Raw genomic sequence first — 20368 nt, 5'->3', positions numbered from 1 at the left:
TTCAGGAATTTTGTGAGTCAGTTATTAAAAAGATATTAAAAAAATTAAATTATATAACTTATAAATAAATAAAAAAATATAATAAATATCAGAACTCATCACATTCTATTTTTCTTACTATTGTCTAGGCCTTTGAGGCTCTATTGTATTTTAAATGAGATTGGGCACATTCAGGGTGAACTAGCTATACCGTCTATTGTATTTTACAGAAGAAATACTGCACATCTGTGAAGAAGCAGCACACACTCTTTTCCCCCAAATCCCATGTTCAGTGACGACATGTTGGTAGTTTGAAATCTGCCACGGAGGGAGTATTTACACCATGGAAATTGGCAAATGTTATAAATCTGGGCTCCCTTCCCTCCAACCAACTGTTATACCAGCTCATGGCTGTGTTGTGTTGGGGAGACAGACCAGGAAGAGCTATTTACAGTACACTGCAGAGGGAAGCACAGAGGACTGTGGAAAGGTGGAAGAAGGGAACTGTCAAGTGGCTAGTGGAGGACAGTAGGGAAGCCTTCTGGGTAGAAGCTTGACAGGCTAGTAGGAACTGGCTATACCTAGAGGAGAAAAGGTAGGGATAGAGTGTTTTCAAGGTAGACAAAAACTTCACCAGGCCGAACAGCCCAGTGTATTTAGGTATTATGGCAATGAGAAGTCTTCAGAGCAATGATGGGATTATGAAGGGCCAAGTTTTTTCTGAGATGCATTCTGAATGCAGTGAGGGACTGGGAAAAGACTTCACAAAGAAATGTTTCAGCCATACTGGCATTTTGGAGATGATTGTAATAACTCAGGTAAGAAATCATATATTCCTGGAATGATGTTGTAGCAGTAGTGTCTGTGAGAGGGAATGGGTTACAGGGATGTTAAAAGACAGGATCGATAGGACTTGTGGCTGTATTTGAGGGGGGTGTGTGTGTGCGTGTGTGTGTATAAGAAGATATCAAAGGTAATAGCTCAGTTTTTGGTTTGGACAGGTGAGTGGGCAGTTGGTTATGCCTCTGAGGTAGAGAATACAGAAAGAACTGGCTTGAGGGAAGGTAAAGAACACAGATTTTGGATATGTATGAGTTAATTACATAAAATCTAAGTGTGTGTGTGGGGTCAGGTAAGACATTGCATGTTGATTTGGAATTTAGATGGTAAGAGAAGTGGCCTATCAGATGAGGTCCTAATATTTAGAGCTTATATGTTTTCATTTATAACTTTTATAGTTAGTATTTATGTATATTCATTTATAGTTTAAGTCTGAAGGCCAAGCCATCTGCTTGGCACATAACAAGTACTCAGTAAATATTTGAGTAAATGAGGTAAGGATGGCATTCAGGGTCAGTCAAGGATAAGGAAGCAAGAACACTAGGCAAGAGTCATGACTTTATAATGTAGGCCAATGACTTTTGAATTTTATTATCTATAGAGTCCTTTAAAAGGAAATCTTCATGGACACTCAATATATAGAACAAATGGAAGCAGAGGGCTCTGACTGAACCCCCCCCCCCCACATAATCCTCACTGCCACTGTGGAAGAGACCCATGGGCAGTAAGGATCTGGAAGATATGATCCCAGTGATCTTTCAGAAGATCAGATTGGCAATGGTGTGCGGGAAGCATCTGGAATGGGCAACAGCAGGTGGGAGGCCATTATAATGATCTAAACCAGGGAAAAAGAGAAGCAGAAAGATCAGGAAGGAAGGGCCAGCTGTTTGTCCTTCTTTTCCATGACTCTTGAATGTCTCACATATATGACTTCTTAAATGGGGTCAGTGGGCATCTGAGAGAATGGGAAGTTGGAGCCAACTTCCAGCTCTGTCTTTCTGTGGGCTGTTGATGGGTTGTTGGCCTTTTTACCTGTTGGGCTAGAGGAAACATTCACTGTAGTTGATTCACCATGGCACCAGTGTTCATACACGTAATGTTGACTAGTAACAGGACCGTGTGTGAAATTAATCAACTGCTTGAGCCAGATACCTCATGGTTTCATGAAGTTGGATACTTTGATATGTTCTGATTCTGCTGCAGCTTATGTGGAAAATGGCTTAGAGGACCATTTCTGTATATTCCTATAGGAAAGAATGAGGATTTTGCCTGGCTCATACTTTTTCAATACATTTATGATTGGTGACCCATTTGAATCTTACTATGGCTCAACTTGAATGTTCCTGAATCTCTAGACATTTGCCTCTTTTGTTCAGCAAAAGATGAAGGCTCTTTTGTTTGGCAACCAGAGCTTCAGGTCTGGTGAGAAGGGAACATATAAATTAACATTGACTGTGGAGGGAATTTGATAGACTGCGAATCTCTTGCCAGATCATGAAAACCATAATGGCTGAATCACCTCAGTTGGGCTGGATGAAGACTCTTGAAGCCTGGTGTGATTTTAATGGGGGCTAGAGTCAGTTTTTACTTTTGGCAAAATCAACCACTTTGTGGCTAGTTTAAGGCTATTTACTGATAAATGCTTTTTACCAGAAAACATATGGCTGAGTCTGTGAAGAGAATTTTGTGTGTGTATATGTATGAGAGGGAGATTTTGGTTCAGTCTGGGCAGGGTGAAAAGTATAGTGATAGGCCTTGAACTTGGAGAAGAGAATGACAACATAACTCAGTGTGGTCTGCTTCATAGGTCGGAAGAGGAGATCCACCAGTCTTATTTGGAATCAAGAACTGAGGATGCTAGGGATTGGGCCGTAATAGAGTGGGGATAGGGCATTCAGTTGGGAACTAAGTAGTTAAGATCTGATCAAGGAGGAAATGATAGCATATAGCAACTCTGACCCTGGGTATGTGATCCTTGACTGAAGCATATGTGCCTGTGTGTGCACCTTTATGTACATGCATGTTCTGTATTGCTGAGAGTACAGACTGTGGTGGAAATAGCTTGAGGACATATGAGTTCAGATCCCATCTCTCTTCCTTACCATCTGTGTGATCCTACATGAGATTCTTAATTCTCCAAGTCCTTGGACACTCTCTTTTAATGTCCTGCTCTCTGGAAGGTCAGTGAGTTGCTAAGAAGGTGTACCTTCTAGAAACTCAAGGCCAAGAATCTATTTCAGATGTCCTGTGTCTTCACAGAATTGCAGAGCAGGGAAAGAAAGCAACCTTTATTTCTTTCTGGGGTCAAGGCTTGCTCTGCATTTAGGGTGGGAAGGGCTCTGAATGGACTGAGGAAACAAATCCTTTTCCTAGCCAGCCCTCTGGTTATCATCATTAATCTTTCAGGCCTCCCTGAATTATTTTGTTGGACTTTAATCCTCTGATAATAGGCAACCTATGTTTGAGAACTTTTGTTAAGCACCACACTGTATTAATGGGGATATGTATTATTATTATCAGACTAAACTGTAAGCCTGAAAAGGAAGAGTGAGATTTTCTGTTCATTGACCACACTACAGATTGTTGTCAGTGCTTCCAAAATGGTTCTGTATGGCTTACACCTGTTCCATATTTGTGGAGGGAAGCTAATATATATATATATAATATCATGATATTATACATATAATATATATTATAATATAGTATATATAATATAAAATCTGTCCTCTAGTCTTCTCTGAACTCTAATCTTATTACTTCCCTGTTCAAAACCTTCAGTGGCTTCTTGATTCATTCCAAATGACATCTTCTCACCCTGGTTTTTAAATATCTCCATAGTTTGAAGGCAGTATTTATAATGAATATTTCTGCAATATTTTGTAGTTTCTAGATTTATCCCAGAATTGCAAGTATAATTTTGTTTTCAAAAAGATAAATGTGTTATTTAACACACTAAAAAATTAAAGAGAAAAATATAATCATCTCATTATATATATACAAAACCATTTGATAAAATTCAATACACATGTAGATTAAAAAACTCAATATAAATAGAAGGGAATTTTCTTAACCTAATAGACAGCATCTGCAAAATTCCTATAACAAATGTATACAATGGGGAGAAATTAGAAATGTCTTTAAAATCAAGAATATTCATTATTGCCCTTCCTGTTTGACATTGTGTGGCCATCTCAGCCAGTGCAAAATTTCTTTCAAAAAATAAATTAAAGGTATGGTTCAAATGGAAGAGTGCTTGCCTAGCAAGTGCAAAGCCCTGAGTTCAAATCCCGGTCCTGTGGTGTGGGGAGGAGGAGGAGAAGACAAGAAATTAGAGGCCTAAGAGTTGGAAAGGAGGAAAAAAATCCATGGCTTTGTAAGTAGGTAATATGATTATCTACACAGAACACGTAACTAATCCCGTGGTCAATAATTATAAATAATGAGATCATTTGGTAAATAACTGGATAAAAAGATTGATTTTCAAAAATGCATTGTATTTTATAAACTATAGTGATTAAATATACTTTAAAAAATACAATCCCTATTATAAAATTACAATTAAAAACTGCAACATAATTTGGATTAAATCTAAAATGTGTATAAGCTCTTCATACAGTAAGATGTAAAAGTTTGAGTGACATTAAAGAAGACATAAATAAATGGAGAAGTAGCTCATACTCATGGAAAGGAAGGCATAATATCTGAAAGATGATGACTTGATGCAAATTTATCTACAAATTCAATGTAGTTTCTATCAAAAGCCCATCAGGGTTTGTCATGGAGCTTGAGAAGCTGATACTAAAATTTGTATAAAGAGTTAAGAAACTAGAATAGTCAAGATCTTTTCAAGAACAGTAATAGGATTGGGGACTTGCCCTATCAGATATCAGACCTCATTATGAACCTACAGAAGTAATATGGTACAAGTTAGGACAAACTGACCAGTGGAATAGACTAGATAGTGCAAAATAGGTCCTGGTATATTTGGAGTTGTAATTTGTGACCTAACGTGATATTACATGTGAGTGGGAAAAATAAGACTTATCAATAAATAGAACTTATGGGAAAAATTATATCTCTATTTCATATCATGATATAAAATCAATTTCAAGCCAGGTGCCTATAATCCTAGCTACTCAGGAGGCAGAGATCAGGAGGATTGTGGTTCAAAGCCAGCCTGGGCAAATAGTACATGAGACCCTATCTTGAAAAACCCATCACAAAAAAAGGGCTGGTGAAGTGGCTCAAGGTGTTCAAACCCCAGTACCACAAAAAAAAAAAAAATCAACTTCAAATAAAATAAGGGTTTAAGTATCAAAAGCAAACTAAGTTGAGCTTTTAGTAGAAAGTAGAAATTAGTATTTGGCTTTGGAGTAAGGAAGGATATTAACTATGAAAGAAATTACGCTTGTGGGATTTCTGAATGGTTTTTAATTTTTGTTGGATGCTTCCTGTCTGATTACATTTTCTGCCTTGAGATTTTCTTTGCCTGCTTCAACAGATAACTGTAATTATTTTTCTTTTGTGCATCTCTTGATATCTATCTTCCTTTGCTTAGCTAATTTCCTCATACCCAGACTCCAGACAGTCCCAAAGTTTGGATGTCCATGGTTTACATTTATTTGCATGCTGAAATGAAGGGAAGGGAAGGAAGCCAAAGGAATCTGTTATGGTCAGGCAAGCTGTGGGTCTGGCATTCTTGCTATATTTGAATGTTATAGTAGTTAATGAAGTCCACTGGGAGAGCTGTAGAGAATCTCAGGCTTTTGGAACATTCTCTTAATGGTAACAGCCCCTAGCTAGTTTGTAAGGCTAGGTGGTGGCCCATGAAGAAAAGTCAGAGGAGACTACCCTCACTGACCGAGTGTTGGGGTAAATTGTGGGTTGCTAAAGCTACTCAAGTGGAGAAGGTTCTGTTTTCCTACTAGCAAAACAAAGCTTAGTCTGGTCCAAACAGGTAACTTCAAGGTCTCAGACTTGACCTTGGAGTTGAATAGTTTTACCAGTGTGGGGAGAATATCCTTTCCTTATTCTTTTTGTTCCTCCTTCCTACTCCCGACCTCATTCTCATAAAACTGAGCCATGCTCAGCGGTAGTTGGGCGTCCTATAGGGATTTGAATTGCTTTATCTCTTGGTTTCAGCGACTTGCTAGTCACCACCTGTTCACTTAGTCCACACTGATTTTTTTTTCTTTCCCATAACAGAAAAATCTCCTGTCTTTCTGTGGAATTATGGTTTCCCAAACGCTTTCACTCAGGTGCTGCTGTTTTCCATACCATAACCAATGTGATCTTTCTGAAGCATAGATTCGTTCACTTCCTGTCCCACTTCTCAGTTTAAAACCAACTTTGATGTCTTGTCATTGCTGCAAAAAGAAATCCAAATTCCCCAGTCTTCTTTTGATACTCTCCTGTAGTTTTACTGAACGGCCAGCACTTTGAACACACTTTGCTCTTTTTTTTCTTCCAGGACTTTGTACATACTGTTTCTTCTGCTTGGAATGCTCTCCACCTGTCCTTTTAACTGGCTAATCTCTGATTTCCTTTAGGTCTCTGCTTCTGGAAAGTTTTCCCTTTCTCTGGCATCACTAGGGTAGTTTCTCGTCCTCTAGACTCTGTAGCTCCTATTGAATCATAATTCTTAGGACAGGATGTTTGAACATTTACTTAGCTTTCTTCTTCACTGAAATCTAAGCTCTATGAGGACAAGGACTACCTCTTGCTTACTGTTATGTTCCCCTTAAATACAGTACCTATCACTTAATAGCATCCAATAAATGTTAAGTGAACAACTGGTCCCTGAGTAGTGAGTGATAGAGTGCTTTGTCCCCCTCCCTTTGGGTGGGGGAGATGGAGGGACGATAAGGATCCTGCAGAGTCACACAGTACTTGGAGGAAGACGTTGAGCTAGAGCCTGGTTTCTTCCAGAGGAACGCCCTGTGTACTGAAATGTCCTGCAGAAATCCCAGCACAGTACAGTTCCTTCCCTGCTGGCTCTGTGGTGAGAACAGGCTGACAGAGATGCCCCTTGTGGGTGGTAAATGCATGGACTTGTGGCAGCTGGATGACTGGTTTACCAGTGTGTGATCTTTCTTTCCCTCCCTCTTCCTTCACAGCATCAAGCCCAGCTCCCAGCCATCCATGCAGGCCGGGGATGATGATAAGTGCCAGAGGACGATCACCGTCAACCCTGCTCACATGGGGAAGGCCTTCAAGGTTATGAATGAACTGCGGAGGTACTTTTCCTGTCTTGTGTGCTCTTTCAGAAGGAACTTTCAGGGAGAGTGTCATCAGGCATTGAGAACAGAAGTCAGAACACCACCACCAAGTGAATTCTGATTCTTCTCCACCCACTCTCAGGCGCTCTGCTTCCCTTTTAAACTCTGAGACAGAATGACTTTGCCAACAATTTTCTCTCTTCCCTTTGTATTTACTTAACACCTATCATTTTCATAGTTAATCACGGGGGGAAATTCCTTTGTGGTTACAGCAGGTCTGTTCATAGACTTGATTTCCAACCAAACCAGCTGTTCGAAAACCAATTATAGAATGATTGCGACACCTCCCCACAATTGCAGATAAAAGATGCCATATATTTTTGTTTGGCTTTCCTCTTCGGTTCCTTGGTCTGAGCTTGACTTGGCACAAGAGCCACTCAAATGGAAGAATCCCTCCCTCCTGAAATGAAGTTTAACTCTGTAAAGGAAGAGATGAAATTCCAGCACGCTCATCCTCCCAGTACTGAATAGGTGAGGGTCTGCAGGCTAGTTGTAAGACCATTATGCATGTTTGACAAACTTGTTGCAAGATGAGTTCAGGGCACTGAAGTACAGAGCCTGTGCACACAGTCTCTCCCTTACCAGAATGCAGAAGCCTCTTTTTTTTTTTCTGATGGTACTGGGGTTTGAACTCAGGGCCTCACACCTGGTAGGCAGGCGCTCTACTACTTGAGCCATTCCATCAGCCCTACTTGTTGCTTCTTTACCCTGTCCCAAAGTGTACTTACTTACCTCCTTTTTTCTCTGTAGCTCATGAGCTCCCTAAGTGCAGGGACAACTGACTCATTTTGATCTCTATCACCTGGCACTTTATAGGAGCTTGGACTTGTTCACCCAAAATTCCCAGAGCCACTAGCTAGACCTTGGGATAGGTCAACAAAAAATAACACGAGGTGTTATGAAGGAGGAGTGCACCCGATGCCTGACAGGTGGTAGGTGTACAATATTTCCTAGAGGGTGATACTCAAAGCAAGCACCTCAGCTAAACTTTGGAGAACACTTTCTAAAGTGGGGTGATGCCTGAGCTGAAGTTTTAAGGACAAGTAATTGTTAAAAACATGGAGGATAGTGGCCAAAGAAGTGTTTGTGAGTAGGGGAGTGAGCTACTTATAAACAGACATCCTGTCTGATTCTGTGTTTGTTTCTTCATTTGTCCTTTCTACATGGTCCAGTCTTTTGCATTAAAAACCAAATTAAATTAAATTTGTCTCATGCTCTACTGCTTGACTTCTGTTGATCCTCCTGCCAGGTTTCCTGAAAGCTCTGCCCACAGTTGTCCTCGGCACAGGCAAGGCTGATGGTCATGCCTATGGGCATGGACCTCTTGTCACTGAAGAATTTGTGGGGGTGACCCTGAGTTCAACCCCCACCCCACCACAACAGCCAAGAAAAGGATTTGTGTGGTGTTTCTTAGCCACTATTGGAACTCCCCATTTAGGTCCTTAGAATATGGGTTGAATCCTAAGTCTTTTGGCTGATTGTGCTTGTGTGTGCAGCCAACTCCAGACATCACTGAAAGGGAAGGTTGGGGAAGAGATAGACACACAGGATTTCCCCCCACTCCCATGCTCTGTTATTAGTATCACTTCATTTTCACTTTCTTTTTCTTTTTTATTTTGAGACAGACTCTTAGCCCAGGCTGCCCTGGAATTAGCTACATAACTGAGGCTGACCTCAAACTCATGGTCCTTCTGCTTCAGCCTCCCAAGTGCTGGGATTATGGGTGTGTGTTACCATGCCTGGCTTGTTTTCTTAAATAACTTTTTAAAAAGTCATCCTATGTTCCCATTGCTTTTCTTATAGGTTAGTGAATTTTTGTATCTTTCCCCAAAAGCTGTTCTGCTATCACTTCTCTTTTGTGAGATTCACCATTTGCCAAATTCTCCTCTGAAGAATGCTAACTCCCTCAAGACGGTCTGTGGGAAAACAGAGACCTGTTTCCAAATGAGTTTGGAAAATGCTGCACACACTACCCACTCTAAGGATTATAGCACACAGAGGCATATTAAATGCTCTGAGAAGTCCTGCAATAATAAGCTTGTCTGACTAAGTGTTTCCCACACATATTTGATTATAGAATGTTCTTTGTTATGCACAATGTTTTGTGAAAATTGTTTTGGGAAACACTGGTCTAAATACCAGATATAGTCCTTTGCTAAAATTTATGTGAGTAATCTTGTTCTTCCTCTTTCTGTTTTGTTCAAATGGACCACAATCTGTTTATATTTGATAGGGAAAATTTTAGTTGAGGTTAAGTGTGATTTCTCTTTCACTTTTATTATATTTTTTTGTAAAAGGAATATATTTATTGTAGAACATTTAGAAAACACAGATAAGCAAAAAGTCATCTATGATTTTAATTTTAACCATTGTTAGCACTTTGGAGAATATCCTTTTCTTCTTTGAAATATAGCTGAACTTAATTTTTTTTCTTAGCACTGTGTTGAACATATTTTTCTACATCACTTACTAGTTTTACAACATCAAATAGATGAATGATATTCCAGTTCCCTGCTGTTGGATGTTTAGGTGTTCCCAATTCTTTCTATAAAAAACACCTACTGTGGTTTGTCTTCCTAGCAGTATAGCTTCGTGCTCACAGCATAGACTCTGCTTTCAAATCTTGGCTCTAGTACTTACTAACTGCTGAATTAACTGGGCAAGTTAATTAATCTCCCCCACCCCACTTCTGTCACCTCTGAAAGGGAGTTAACAGTAGTACCAGTCTTGCTGGTTGTTAAGGGGGTTGATGAATAAAGTGCTTTAGAATAGTGACAGCAGGTATATAACAGTTGTTAAATATTTGTGCACATTCACGATGATTTCTGTAGAATGAATTCTTGGGAGTAGAATGGCTGGTTTCAACAGTCTGTTGCTTTGTAATAACTAGTCTTTAGATGTTGTGGAGGCCCTGGCACGTGGTGAATGCTGTCAGTGTAAGTACGGCACTAGGTTGAAGACATATGGCAGTAGATAAGAGAATCAAGGTCTTGCCTTTAACGATGTCTACATTCCTATGGTGTTGAAAGGGTGTATCAAATTCCAAGGTCTTTAAATGGCTGACTTCTAACAAGTGGAGTAGAATAGATGAAGCAGGGAGAAAGGGGGCCTGAACTGACAGCTTATTGATCTGGGTAGCTTTAATGGGAACTGGAGAGAGAATGGATGTAATCTGCTTTTGCTGAAACCTCGGCTAAAGCACTTGCCATGCAGGGAGTAAAGCAAATGAAAGGTTACATGATATTTCAGGACCTGGGGTTGTTTTTTGCATTGTTTTCACATTCCCCTCCCTCAATTTTGGGCTATTTTAGTTCAAGCACACATGGTCTTTGTAATTTATGAATCACACAATTCACGAGTTTCCTTTTCTTTTGACTTCCATGGTAGGGAATGGGCTGTTGGCATGGTAACCGCTCAGCTTCCCTCCTCCTCCTGCACCTCATTGCTCTGCGCTGCTCAGACCACAGTGCTTCGAAGTATCACAACTCTCGTGACTCCTTGGCTCCTGACTTCCATCCAGTAGTCAGCAGGGATGGGTCCTTGCCAGAATAGCACCCCCTGACCAGCCCTGAAAAGAAGGGAGAAGGAGCAACCAGTGAGTCCACACTCTCTCCTATCTCCTCTTGATGGTTGTTTTTTCCTTTGGTGCTGGGGATTCAACCCAGGACCTAGTGCACACATGCATTCTATTACCTCTCATTTCGCCACTGCAGATAGTTCTCTGTGCTCATTTTTTTTTTTGAATGGTTTGCTTCTCTATCTTTATTACTAGTAATGAGCCACCTGAGCCATTCCTTTTTGTTTCACTTTCTTCTTCTGCTTTGTCTTTTTTTTTTTTTTTTTGGTGGTACTAGGGGTTGAATTCAAGGGCCTCAAGTTTGTAGGCAGGTGCTCTGTCACTTGAGCCATACACAAAGCACTTTTGCTTTGTTATTTTTGGAATAGGGGCTCGTGTTTTTTTTTCATGGGAGCCAGCCTGGACTACAATCCTTCTATTTATGATTCTACATAGGTGGGCTGGCGGTTGCATACCACCATGCCCAGAGATTGGCTGAGACAGGGTCTTGCTAACTTTGTGCTGGGTCTGGCCTTAAATTGCACTCCTCCTCATCTCTGCCTCTTGAGTAGCTGGGATTCTAGGCATAAGCCATTGTGCTTGGCCTGTTTCACTTCTTCTTTTGGTGACAACATTTTAAGCTATAAATAATATGCCCTATGATTCACCTGTTTAAGTGTACAATTTTTTTTGTTGGTACTGAGGTTTGAACTCAGGACTTTGTGCTTGCTGAGCAGGTGCTCCACTGCTTGAACCATACCTCCAGTCCTTAAAGTATACAGTTTAATCACTATTAATATATTCACAGAATTATGTAAGCACAATCAATTTTAGAATCAACCAGAATCAATTTTCATCACCTCCCCAAACCCTGTTATACTTTAACAGACATCCCTTCTTCTCTTTTCTCCATCTTTATTTCACTTTCCTTGTCTAACTCCTGGCACCTTTTTGTCTCTATAGATTTGCTTATTTTAGAATCAGACACTATGTGGTCTTTTGTGTCTGCCTTCTTTCACCTAGCATAATATTTTTTCTTGTTTTTGTGTTTTTCATGAAATTGAAAAATATCTATCAAAAAACTTGACTTTCTTGAACATGTATAGAATAATCCACTCCAAAGCATTAGAACCGTTGGCACATAGCATAGTGTTTCTGAAGTTCATTGGTATTATAGTATGCCTCAGACGTCATTCCTTTTAATTGCTGAATGATGTCTCATTTGATAGACATAGCACTTTTGGCTTTTGGTCATAAACATGCACATTTCTGTATAGATGTATGTTTTGATTTCTCTTGGTAGTGTATCATGTGGCAACTCCATGTTCAACCTTTGGAGGAGCTCCCAGATTGTTTCCAAAACAACCACACCTTTTCTGCTTCCGCCAGCACTGTGTGACGAGTCCAGCTACTGCCGTTCCCCTCTAGCACTTGCTCTTTTTTTTTTTAAATTTTTATTTTTTTATTATTCATACGTGCATACAATGCTTGGGTCATTTCTCCCCCTTGCCCCCACCCCCTCCCTTACCACCCACTCTGCCCCCTCCCTCTCCCCCCACCCCCTCAATACCCAGCAGAAACTATTTTGCTGTTATCTCTAATTTTGTTGTACAGAGAGTATAAGCAATAATAGGAAGGAACAAGGGTTTTTGTTGGTTGAGATAAGGATAGCTATACAGGGAGTTGACTCACATTAATTTCCTGTGCGTGTATGTTACCTTCTAGGTTAATTCTTTTTGATCTCACCTTTTCTCTGGTTCCTGGTCTCCTTTTCCTATTGGCCTCAGTTGCTTTTAAGGTATCTGCTTTAGTTTCTCTGTGTTAAGGGCAACAAATGCTAGCTAATTTTTTAGGTGTCTTACCTATCCTCACCCCTCCCTTGTGTGCTCTCGCTTTTATCTTGTGATCAAAGTTCAAACCCCTTGTTGTATTTGCCCTTGATCTAATGTCCGCATATGAGGGAGAACATACGATTTTTGGTCTTTTGGGCCAGGCTAACCTTACTCAGAATGATGTTCTCCAATTCCATCCATTTACCAGCGAATGATAACATTTCGTTCTTCTTCATGGCTGCATAAAGTTCCATGTGTATAGATACCACATTTTCTTGATCCATTCGTCAGTGGTGGGGCATCTTGGCTGTTTCCAAAACTTGGCTATTGTGAATAGTGCCAATAAACATGGGTGTGCAGGTGCCTCTGGAGTAACCTGTGTCACAGTCTTTTGCGTATATCCCCAAGAGTGGTATTGCTGGATCAAATGGTAGATCAATGTCTAGCTTTTTAAGTAGCCTCCAAATATTTTTCCAGAGTGGTTGTACTAGTTTACATTTCCACCAACAGTGTAAGAGGGTTCCTTTTTCTCCCGTATCCTCGCCAACACCTTTTGTTAGTGGTGTTGCTAATGATGGCTATTCTAACAGGGGTAAGGTGGAATCTTAGTGTGGTTTTAATTTGCATTTCCTTTATTGCTAGAGATGGTGAGCATTTTTTCATGTGTTTTTTGGCCATTTGAATTTCTTCTTTTGAGAAAGTTCTGTTTAGTTCACTTGCCCATTTCTTTATTGGTTCATTACTTTTGGGAGAATTTAGTTTTTTAAGTTCCCTATATCTTCTGGTTATCAGTCCTTTGTCTGATGTGTAGGTGGCAAATATTTTCTCCCACTCTGTGTGTGTTCTCTTCAGTTTAGAGACCATTTCTTTTGATGAACAGAAGCTTTTTAGTTTTATGAAGTCCCATTTATCTATGCTATCTCTTAGTTGCTGTGCTGCTGGGGTTCCATTGAGAAAGTTCTTACCTATACCTACTAACTCCAGAGTATTTCCTACTCTTTCCTGTATCAACTTTTGAGTTTGGGGTCTGATATTAAGATCCTTGATCCATTTTGAGTTAATCTTGGTATAGGGTGATAAACATGGATCTAGTTTCAGTTTTTTGCAGACTGCTAACCAGTTTTCCCAGCAGTTTTTGTTGAAGAGGCTGTCTTTTCTCCATCGTATATTTTTAGCTCCTTTGTCAAAGACAAATTGGTTAAAATTGTGTGGCTTCATATCTGGGTCCTCTATTCTGTTCCACTGGTCTTCATGTCTGTTTTTATGCCAGTACCATGCTGTTTTTATTGTTATTGCTTTATAATATAGTTTGAAGTCAGGTATTGTGATACCTCCAGCATTGTTCTTTTGACTGAGTACTGCCTTGGCTATTCGTGGCCTCTTGTGTTTCCATATAAATTTCACGGTAGATTTTTCAATCTCTTTAATGAATGTCATTGGAATTATGATGGGAATTGCATTAAACATGTAGATTACTTTTGGGAGTATTGACATTTTTACATGTTGATTCTACCAATCCATGAGCATGGGAGATCTCTCCACTTTCTATAGTCTTCCTCAATCTCTTTCTTTAGAAGTTTATAGTTTTCCTTGTAGAGGTTGTTTACATCTTTTGTTAGGTTTACACCTAGGTATTTGATTTTTTTTGAGGCTATTGTAAATGGAATTGTTTTCATATATTCTTTTTCAGTTTGTTCATTATTAGTGTATAGAAATGCTAATGATTTTTCTATGTTGATTTTATATCCTGCTACCTTGCTATAGCTATTGATGATGTCTAGAAGCTTCTGAGTAGAGTTTTTTGGGTCTTTAAGGTATAGGATCATGTCGTCTGCAAATAGGGATATTTTGACAGTTTCTTTACCTATTTGTATTCCTTTTATTCCTTCTTCTTGCCTAATTGCTCTGGCTAGGAATTCCAGTGCTGTGTTGAATAGGAGTGGAGATAGTGGGCATCCTTGTCTGGTTCCTGATTTTAGAGGGAATGGTTTCAGTTTTTCTCCGTTAAGTATAATGCTGGCTGTAGGTTTGTCGTATATAGCTTTTATAATGTTGAGGAACTTTCCTTCTATTCCTAGTTTTCTTAGAGCTTTTATCATGAAATGGTGTTGGATCTTATCAAAGGCTTTTTCTGCATCTATTGAGATGATCAGGTGGTTTTTGTCTTTGCTTCTGTTAATGTGGTTTATTACGTTTATTAATTTTCATATGTTGAACCACCCCTGCATTCCTGGGTTGAAGCCTACTTGGTCGTGGTAAATAATCTTTTTGATGTGTTGTTGAATTCGGTTTGCCATTATTTTGTTGAGGATTTTTACATCAATGTTCATTAAGGAGATTGGCCTATAGTTCTTCTTTTTGGAGGTGTCTTTGGCTGGTTTTGGGATAAGTGTAATACTGGCTTCATAAAATGTGTTTGGCAGTTTTCCTTCCCTTTCTATTTCATGGAACAGTTTAAGGAGGGTTGGTATCAGTTCTTCTTTAAAGGTCTGATAGAATTCAGCAGAGAATCCATCAGGTCCTGGACTTTTCTTTTTGGGGAGACTCTTGATTTCTGCTTCAATTTCATTTTGTGTTATAGATCTATTCAGGTGATTAATTTCCTCTTGGTTCGGTTTTGGATGATCATATGTATCTGGAAATCTGTCCATTTCTTTAAGATTTTCAAATTTATTTGAATATAAGTTCTCGAAGTAGTCTCTGATGATTTCCTGGACTTTCATGGTGTTTGTTGTATCTCCCCTTTTGCATTCCTGATTCTACTGATTTGGATTATTTTCTCTCCTCATTTTAGTCAGATTTGCCAGAGGTCTGTCGATCTTGTTTATTTTTTCAAAGAACCAACTTTTTGTTTCATTAATTCTTTGTATGGTTTTTTTGGTTTCTATTTCATTGATTTCAGCTCTTTATTTTATTATTTCTCTCCTTCTATTTGTTTTGGGATTTGCTTGTTCTTGTTTTTCTAGGAGTTTGAGATGTATCGTTAGGTCATTAATTTGGGATCTTTTAGTCTTTTTAACAGATGCATTCATGGCTATAAACTTTCCTCTCAGCACTGCCTTTGGTGTGTCCCATAGGTTCTCGTAGGTTGTGTTTTCATTTTCATTGACTTCCAGGAACTTTTAAATTTCCTCTTTTATTTCATCAATGACCCATTGTTCATTAAGTAATGAGTTATTTAGTTTCCAGCTGTTTGCATGTTTTTTTGTCTTTACTTTTGTTGTTGAGTTCTAGTTTTATTGCATTGTGATCAGATAGTATGCACGGTATAATTTCTATTTTCTTATATTTGCTGAGGCTTGCTTTGTGCCCTAGGATATGATCTATTTTGGAGAAGGTTCCATGGGCTAGCACTTGCTCTTATCTGTGGATATCCAATGGCTATGAGGTGACACATTGTCTGGCTTTGATTCGCTTTTTCTCTCATGACTAATGATACTAAGCTTCATTTCATGGGCTTATTGGCCAGTTCAATGTCTTATTGAGAACCTGACTCTGCAGCTTCCTTGCACATGTTTCTTCAACTTGCCCACTTTTTAAAAATTGGGTTATTTTTCTCTTTATTTTCAAGTTGTAAGCGTTTGAGTTCATTTCATATTCTAGGTACATCATATATGGATGATCTGCAATTATTTTACATTTTTATTAGCATATGTTAGTTGTACAGAGGGTTTCATTGTGACTTTGCATATGCTTACAATGTTATTTATTTATTTTTGCAGTGCAGGGGCTAGAACTCATGGCCTTCACCTTGAGCCACTCCACCAGCCCTATTTTTGTGAAGGGTTTTTTGAGATAGGATCTTGTGAACTAGTTGCCCGGGCTGGCTTCAAACCACAATCCTCCTCATTTCTGCCTCCTGAGTGGCTAGGATTACAGGAGTGAGCCAGCAGTGTCTGGCTACAACATATTTTAGAGTCACCCCCTCCATCTATTCTCCCTCATTCCCCCTGCCCCCTTTAGAACAATTTCAGCAGGTTTCATTGTTCTGTGCTCATACATGACTACAAAGTACACTGAGCATACTTGCCCTCCTTCCCTCTCCATTTACTCTCCTCCCTCCCACTGGTAACACTCCCAGACAGGACCTGTTTATCTTCCCTGTCCTTCGTTTTTTTCAAGTGTACATTGGTTGTTAAATGGGATTTTGCCATGGTATTTCACACATGTATGAATCATACTTTAATCAGATTAACCTCCTCCATTACTTACTCTTTCTCTAATGCCCTGCTCCCCTATGATTCAATAGTTTTCACTGCATTTCATCATGCTATCTTCACACACAGATGCAATATATTTCAGTATTGTTTACTCTATTCTCTTTTTCTTGTCCTCCTCCCCTTGACAGACCCACTATTGCAATCATGTTTTCTCTCTCTTTATAAGTATATAAGATCATGTATATATTTATGTATACATTTATTTTTTATATCTAGCTTCCACATAGGAGAGAAAACATGCAACCTTTGTTCTTCAAAGCCTGGCTTGCTTCACTTACCATGATGGTCTCCAGCTCTATCCACTTGCCTGCAAACAACATAATTCCATTCTTCTGAATGGCTGAATAATACTCCATTGTGTATATGTACTACCTTTTCTTAATCCATTTATTATTTGTAGGGCATTTGGGCAGTCTCTAAATAAAATATTAAACTGGCTAATAAGCCCTTGAAATGAAGCTCAATATTAGCAGTCATCAAAAAAAAATGTGAATCAAAGCACAACAGTGTATCACTTATATCCTACCCAGTAGGATATGTCAAAACAAAGATGACAGCAAGTGCTGGAGAGGATCTGGAGAAACTGGAAGCGTCATACACTGCTGGATGGTGTAGTGATGGTGCCCTTGCTTTGGAAACAGTCTGGTAGTATTTCTTCTCTTTGTATTTTTTGACATAGTTTGAGATGCATCGGTGTTGGCTCTTCTTTAAAGCTCTGGTAGAATTCAGCAGTGAATCCATCTGGGCCTGGGTTTTTCTTTGTTAGAAGGTTTTTTTTTTTCTTTTTAGAACTGTCTTTATAGATCTGTTTAAGTTGTTTATGTCCTCTTGGTTCTTTTCTGCTCTATTTTTCAATTTTCTGGAGTATAGGTTTTCAAAATACTCCCACATGATCTTCTGAATTTCATTGGTGACTGTTGTAATATCCCCCTTTCCATCTGTGACTTTATTAATTTGGGTCTTCTCCATTCTTCTTTTGGTGAGCCTGACTAAAGGTTTATTGGTCTGGTTTATCTTTTCAAAGAACCAACTTTTTGTTTCATTGATTCATAGTGTTGTTCTTTGGGTCTCTATTTCATTAATTTCTGCCCTATTTTTATAATTTCTTTCCCTCTACTACTTTTGGGAGGGGCTTGTTCTTGCTTTTCTAAGAGTTTGTGGTACATCATGAGACTGTTTGAGAGCTCTCTAATTTTCGCTGTGGGCACTCATGGTTCTAAACTTCCCTCTTATGTCTTATGCCTGTGTCCCACAGGTTCTGATAAGTTGTCTTCCTGTTTTTATTTTATTTTATTGTTGTGCTGGGTAGGGGCACACTGTGGCATTTACAGAGGTTTTTACAGTATATCAGATGTATCATTCTTAAATTCACCCTCTCCACCATGTGTATCGTTTGCATTTGAATCTAGGAATTTTGGAATTTCTTTCCAAATTTCTTCGATGACCTATTGGTCACTCAGAAGTGTGTTGTTCAGTCTCCATGAATTTGACTGGTTTTCCTGCCAGTGATTCCTACTTTTATTCCATTATGGTGTGTTAAGATTCAGGGGATTATTTTTATTTTTTAATATTTGTTTACATTGCAATTTTTTTATTCTATAGATTGAGCTTTTCACTTTCCTGATAGTGTCCTTTGAACTGTAAATATTTTAAATTTGGATGTCTAATTTATTATTTTTGTCTTTTATTGTTTGTTCTTTTGGCTTCATACCTAACAAACCAGTGCCTTATCTGAAGTCATGTGGATTTTCCCCTATGGTTTTCTTCTAAGAACTTTATAGTTTTAACTTTTGCACTTAAGTCTTTGGTTCATTCTGAGTTAATTTTTCTATGTGGCAGGAGGTAGGGGTCCCATTCCATTCTTTTGCATGTTGATACCAATTATCCTAGCGTCATTTGTTGAGAAGACTATTGCCAGTTGAATTGTCTTTGAACCCTTGTAAAAAATGTATCAATTGACCAGAAACATGAGGGATTCTTTCCAGGCTCCCAATTCCATTCTTTTATTCATAAAACTATCTTTATACTAGTACCATACTAACATATGAGGCCAGGCTGTCCTCAAACTTGTGATCCTTCCTGAGTATTAGGATTGCAGATGTGTGCCACAATACTTGGTACTTTTTTTTTTAAATGAGAGATAGGGTCTCACTATGTTGTCTACACTGGCCTTGAATTTGTGACCCTCCTGCCTCACCCTCCATAGTAGCTCAGACTATAGGCTTATTCTACTGTGCTTGGTCCCCTCATCCTCTTAGCCATGTCCCACATCTGAACTTCACACCCATGTATCTTTCCACTTACCTTCTTGATAATCCTACTTAGATGTCTAACAGGCAGCTCAAATTTAACATGTCTAAAACTTAGCATCTAGTCTTAAAGGAAATATCTTGTAGGGGAAAAAAGTAAGAAAAGAAATAAACTAACATTTCCTGAGTACTTTTAGTACTAGGCATCATTTCATTCACAATGTATCTTAATTCTGTGACATCTGGGGACATATTCTTGCCCATGCTAGAGCACGGTGGGGCAGAGGCTTGAACTTGGGTATGTTTGATTCCAGCCCATGAGCTCCTTTCTATTAGCGATACTGTACTTTTCCACAAATTGCAAAATATATGGTCCTACTTTGTACTCTCCTCGGGATTGCCCTTTGGAGTAGTATCATAGTTCAGAAAAAAAAAGATCCCCCTGGCCATGTGAGCTGTGCAGTGCTGTGGAGCTGCCTTGTCCCTCTTCTGGGTAGAGTAAACACATAGAAATGTTTCCAGTGTGCAGACAGCCTTCTCCACTCTCGGGGAAAGACTACCTTGAGTTTTTGACCATTTTCTCTGGCCATTTCCAAGACTTTCACTGGCCTTGGTAGATATTTCACCCCTATCAGAACTGATTTCATTCATTTGATTAGTTGGATTCTTCATCTTTTCCTCCATTCCTTCTTGTCTTTTTCCTATTTGTTCAGGAATTAACCTGTCTCTCTGGGTTTATGCAGGAAATTCTACTCTGATACTTGCTTGTTCACTTCTAGCACTGAGAATTTGTTCAGCTTTTCTAACACTGTCAACAATTTCCTTAATCAAATATTGGTTACCAAAAAAATTATTGTGCTTAGATATCAGTGGCAACAATCCTTAACAAAAGTACGTCCAAGATGAACCTATGCCTGTTGGGAATGAATTTTTACAACAAATTTTGACTTGACTGAAAAAAACAGCCCATTGTCAGGTGGCTACTGCTATCCCATTTGGTCCCCATGATAGATGTGCAAATGCGGGAACTATGGTGAGCTTATTTGTCCATGTTCTCAGGTCGTCAGGGGAGAGCTAATTCTGTTTTCATGTATGTGGCTAATTCTGATCAAGTAGATGTCTAAGGTCTTCTGTCTACTGCAGGGTGAGGTCCTATCCCTTAGATTTTACTTCTTGGTGCCCAATGATCTTACCCTTCCCAGAAGCCCCTTCCTGTGTACTTTATTCCATGTGTTAAACATTTCCTGACTAGCTCTTCCACTTGCAGCTAACCCATTCTAAGTGTCGGACAGTCATGAGACCAGAAGATCTCTAAGCGCTTTTACAGTTCAGTCTGTCTCAGGCTTTATGATTTTATTTTTTGTAAGTAAGCCTAATTAATGTCTTTATGATTTTATTTTTCTTAAGTGAGCCT

At 39.1% G+C, this 20368-nt stretch overlaps 1 protein-coding gene across 5 annotated transcripts in view; it reads left to right on the top strand.

The window, feature by feature from the left end:
* The window catches only part of Klhl3 (kelch like family member 3), a 112320-nt gene that overhangs the window by 8442 nt on the left and 83510 nt on the right, over positions 1-20368 (top strand). For 4 of the 5 annotated variants that reach the window (XM_074058859.1, XM_074058863.1, XM_074058858.1 and 1 more), the window contains exon 2: positions 6936-7055. In XM_074058859.1, coding sequence (XP_073914960.1) covers positions 6936-7055 — 120 coding nt within the window. Of the gene's footprint in view, positions 1-6935; positions 7056-10484; positions 10693-20368 lie in introns of those variants that run through there. The other variant, XM_074058861.1, reaches the window with a different exon arrangement.

This window comes from Castor canadensis, chromosome 16 (assembly GCF_047511655.1).
Source record: "Castor canadensis chromosome 16, mCasCan1.hap1v2, whole genome shotgun sequence".
Lineage (NCBI taxonomy): Eukaryota > Metazoa > Chordata > Mammalia > Rodentia > Castoridae > Castor > Castor canadensis.
Note: the sequence above shows the minus strand (reverse complement) of the source record. Positions and strands in the feature narration are given on the sequence as shown.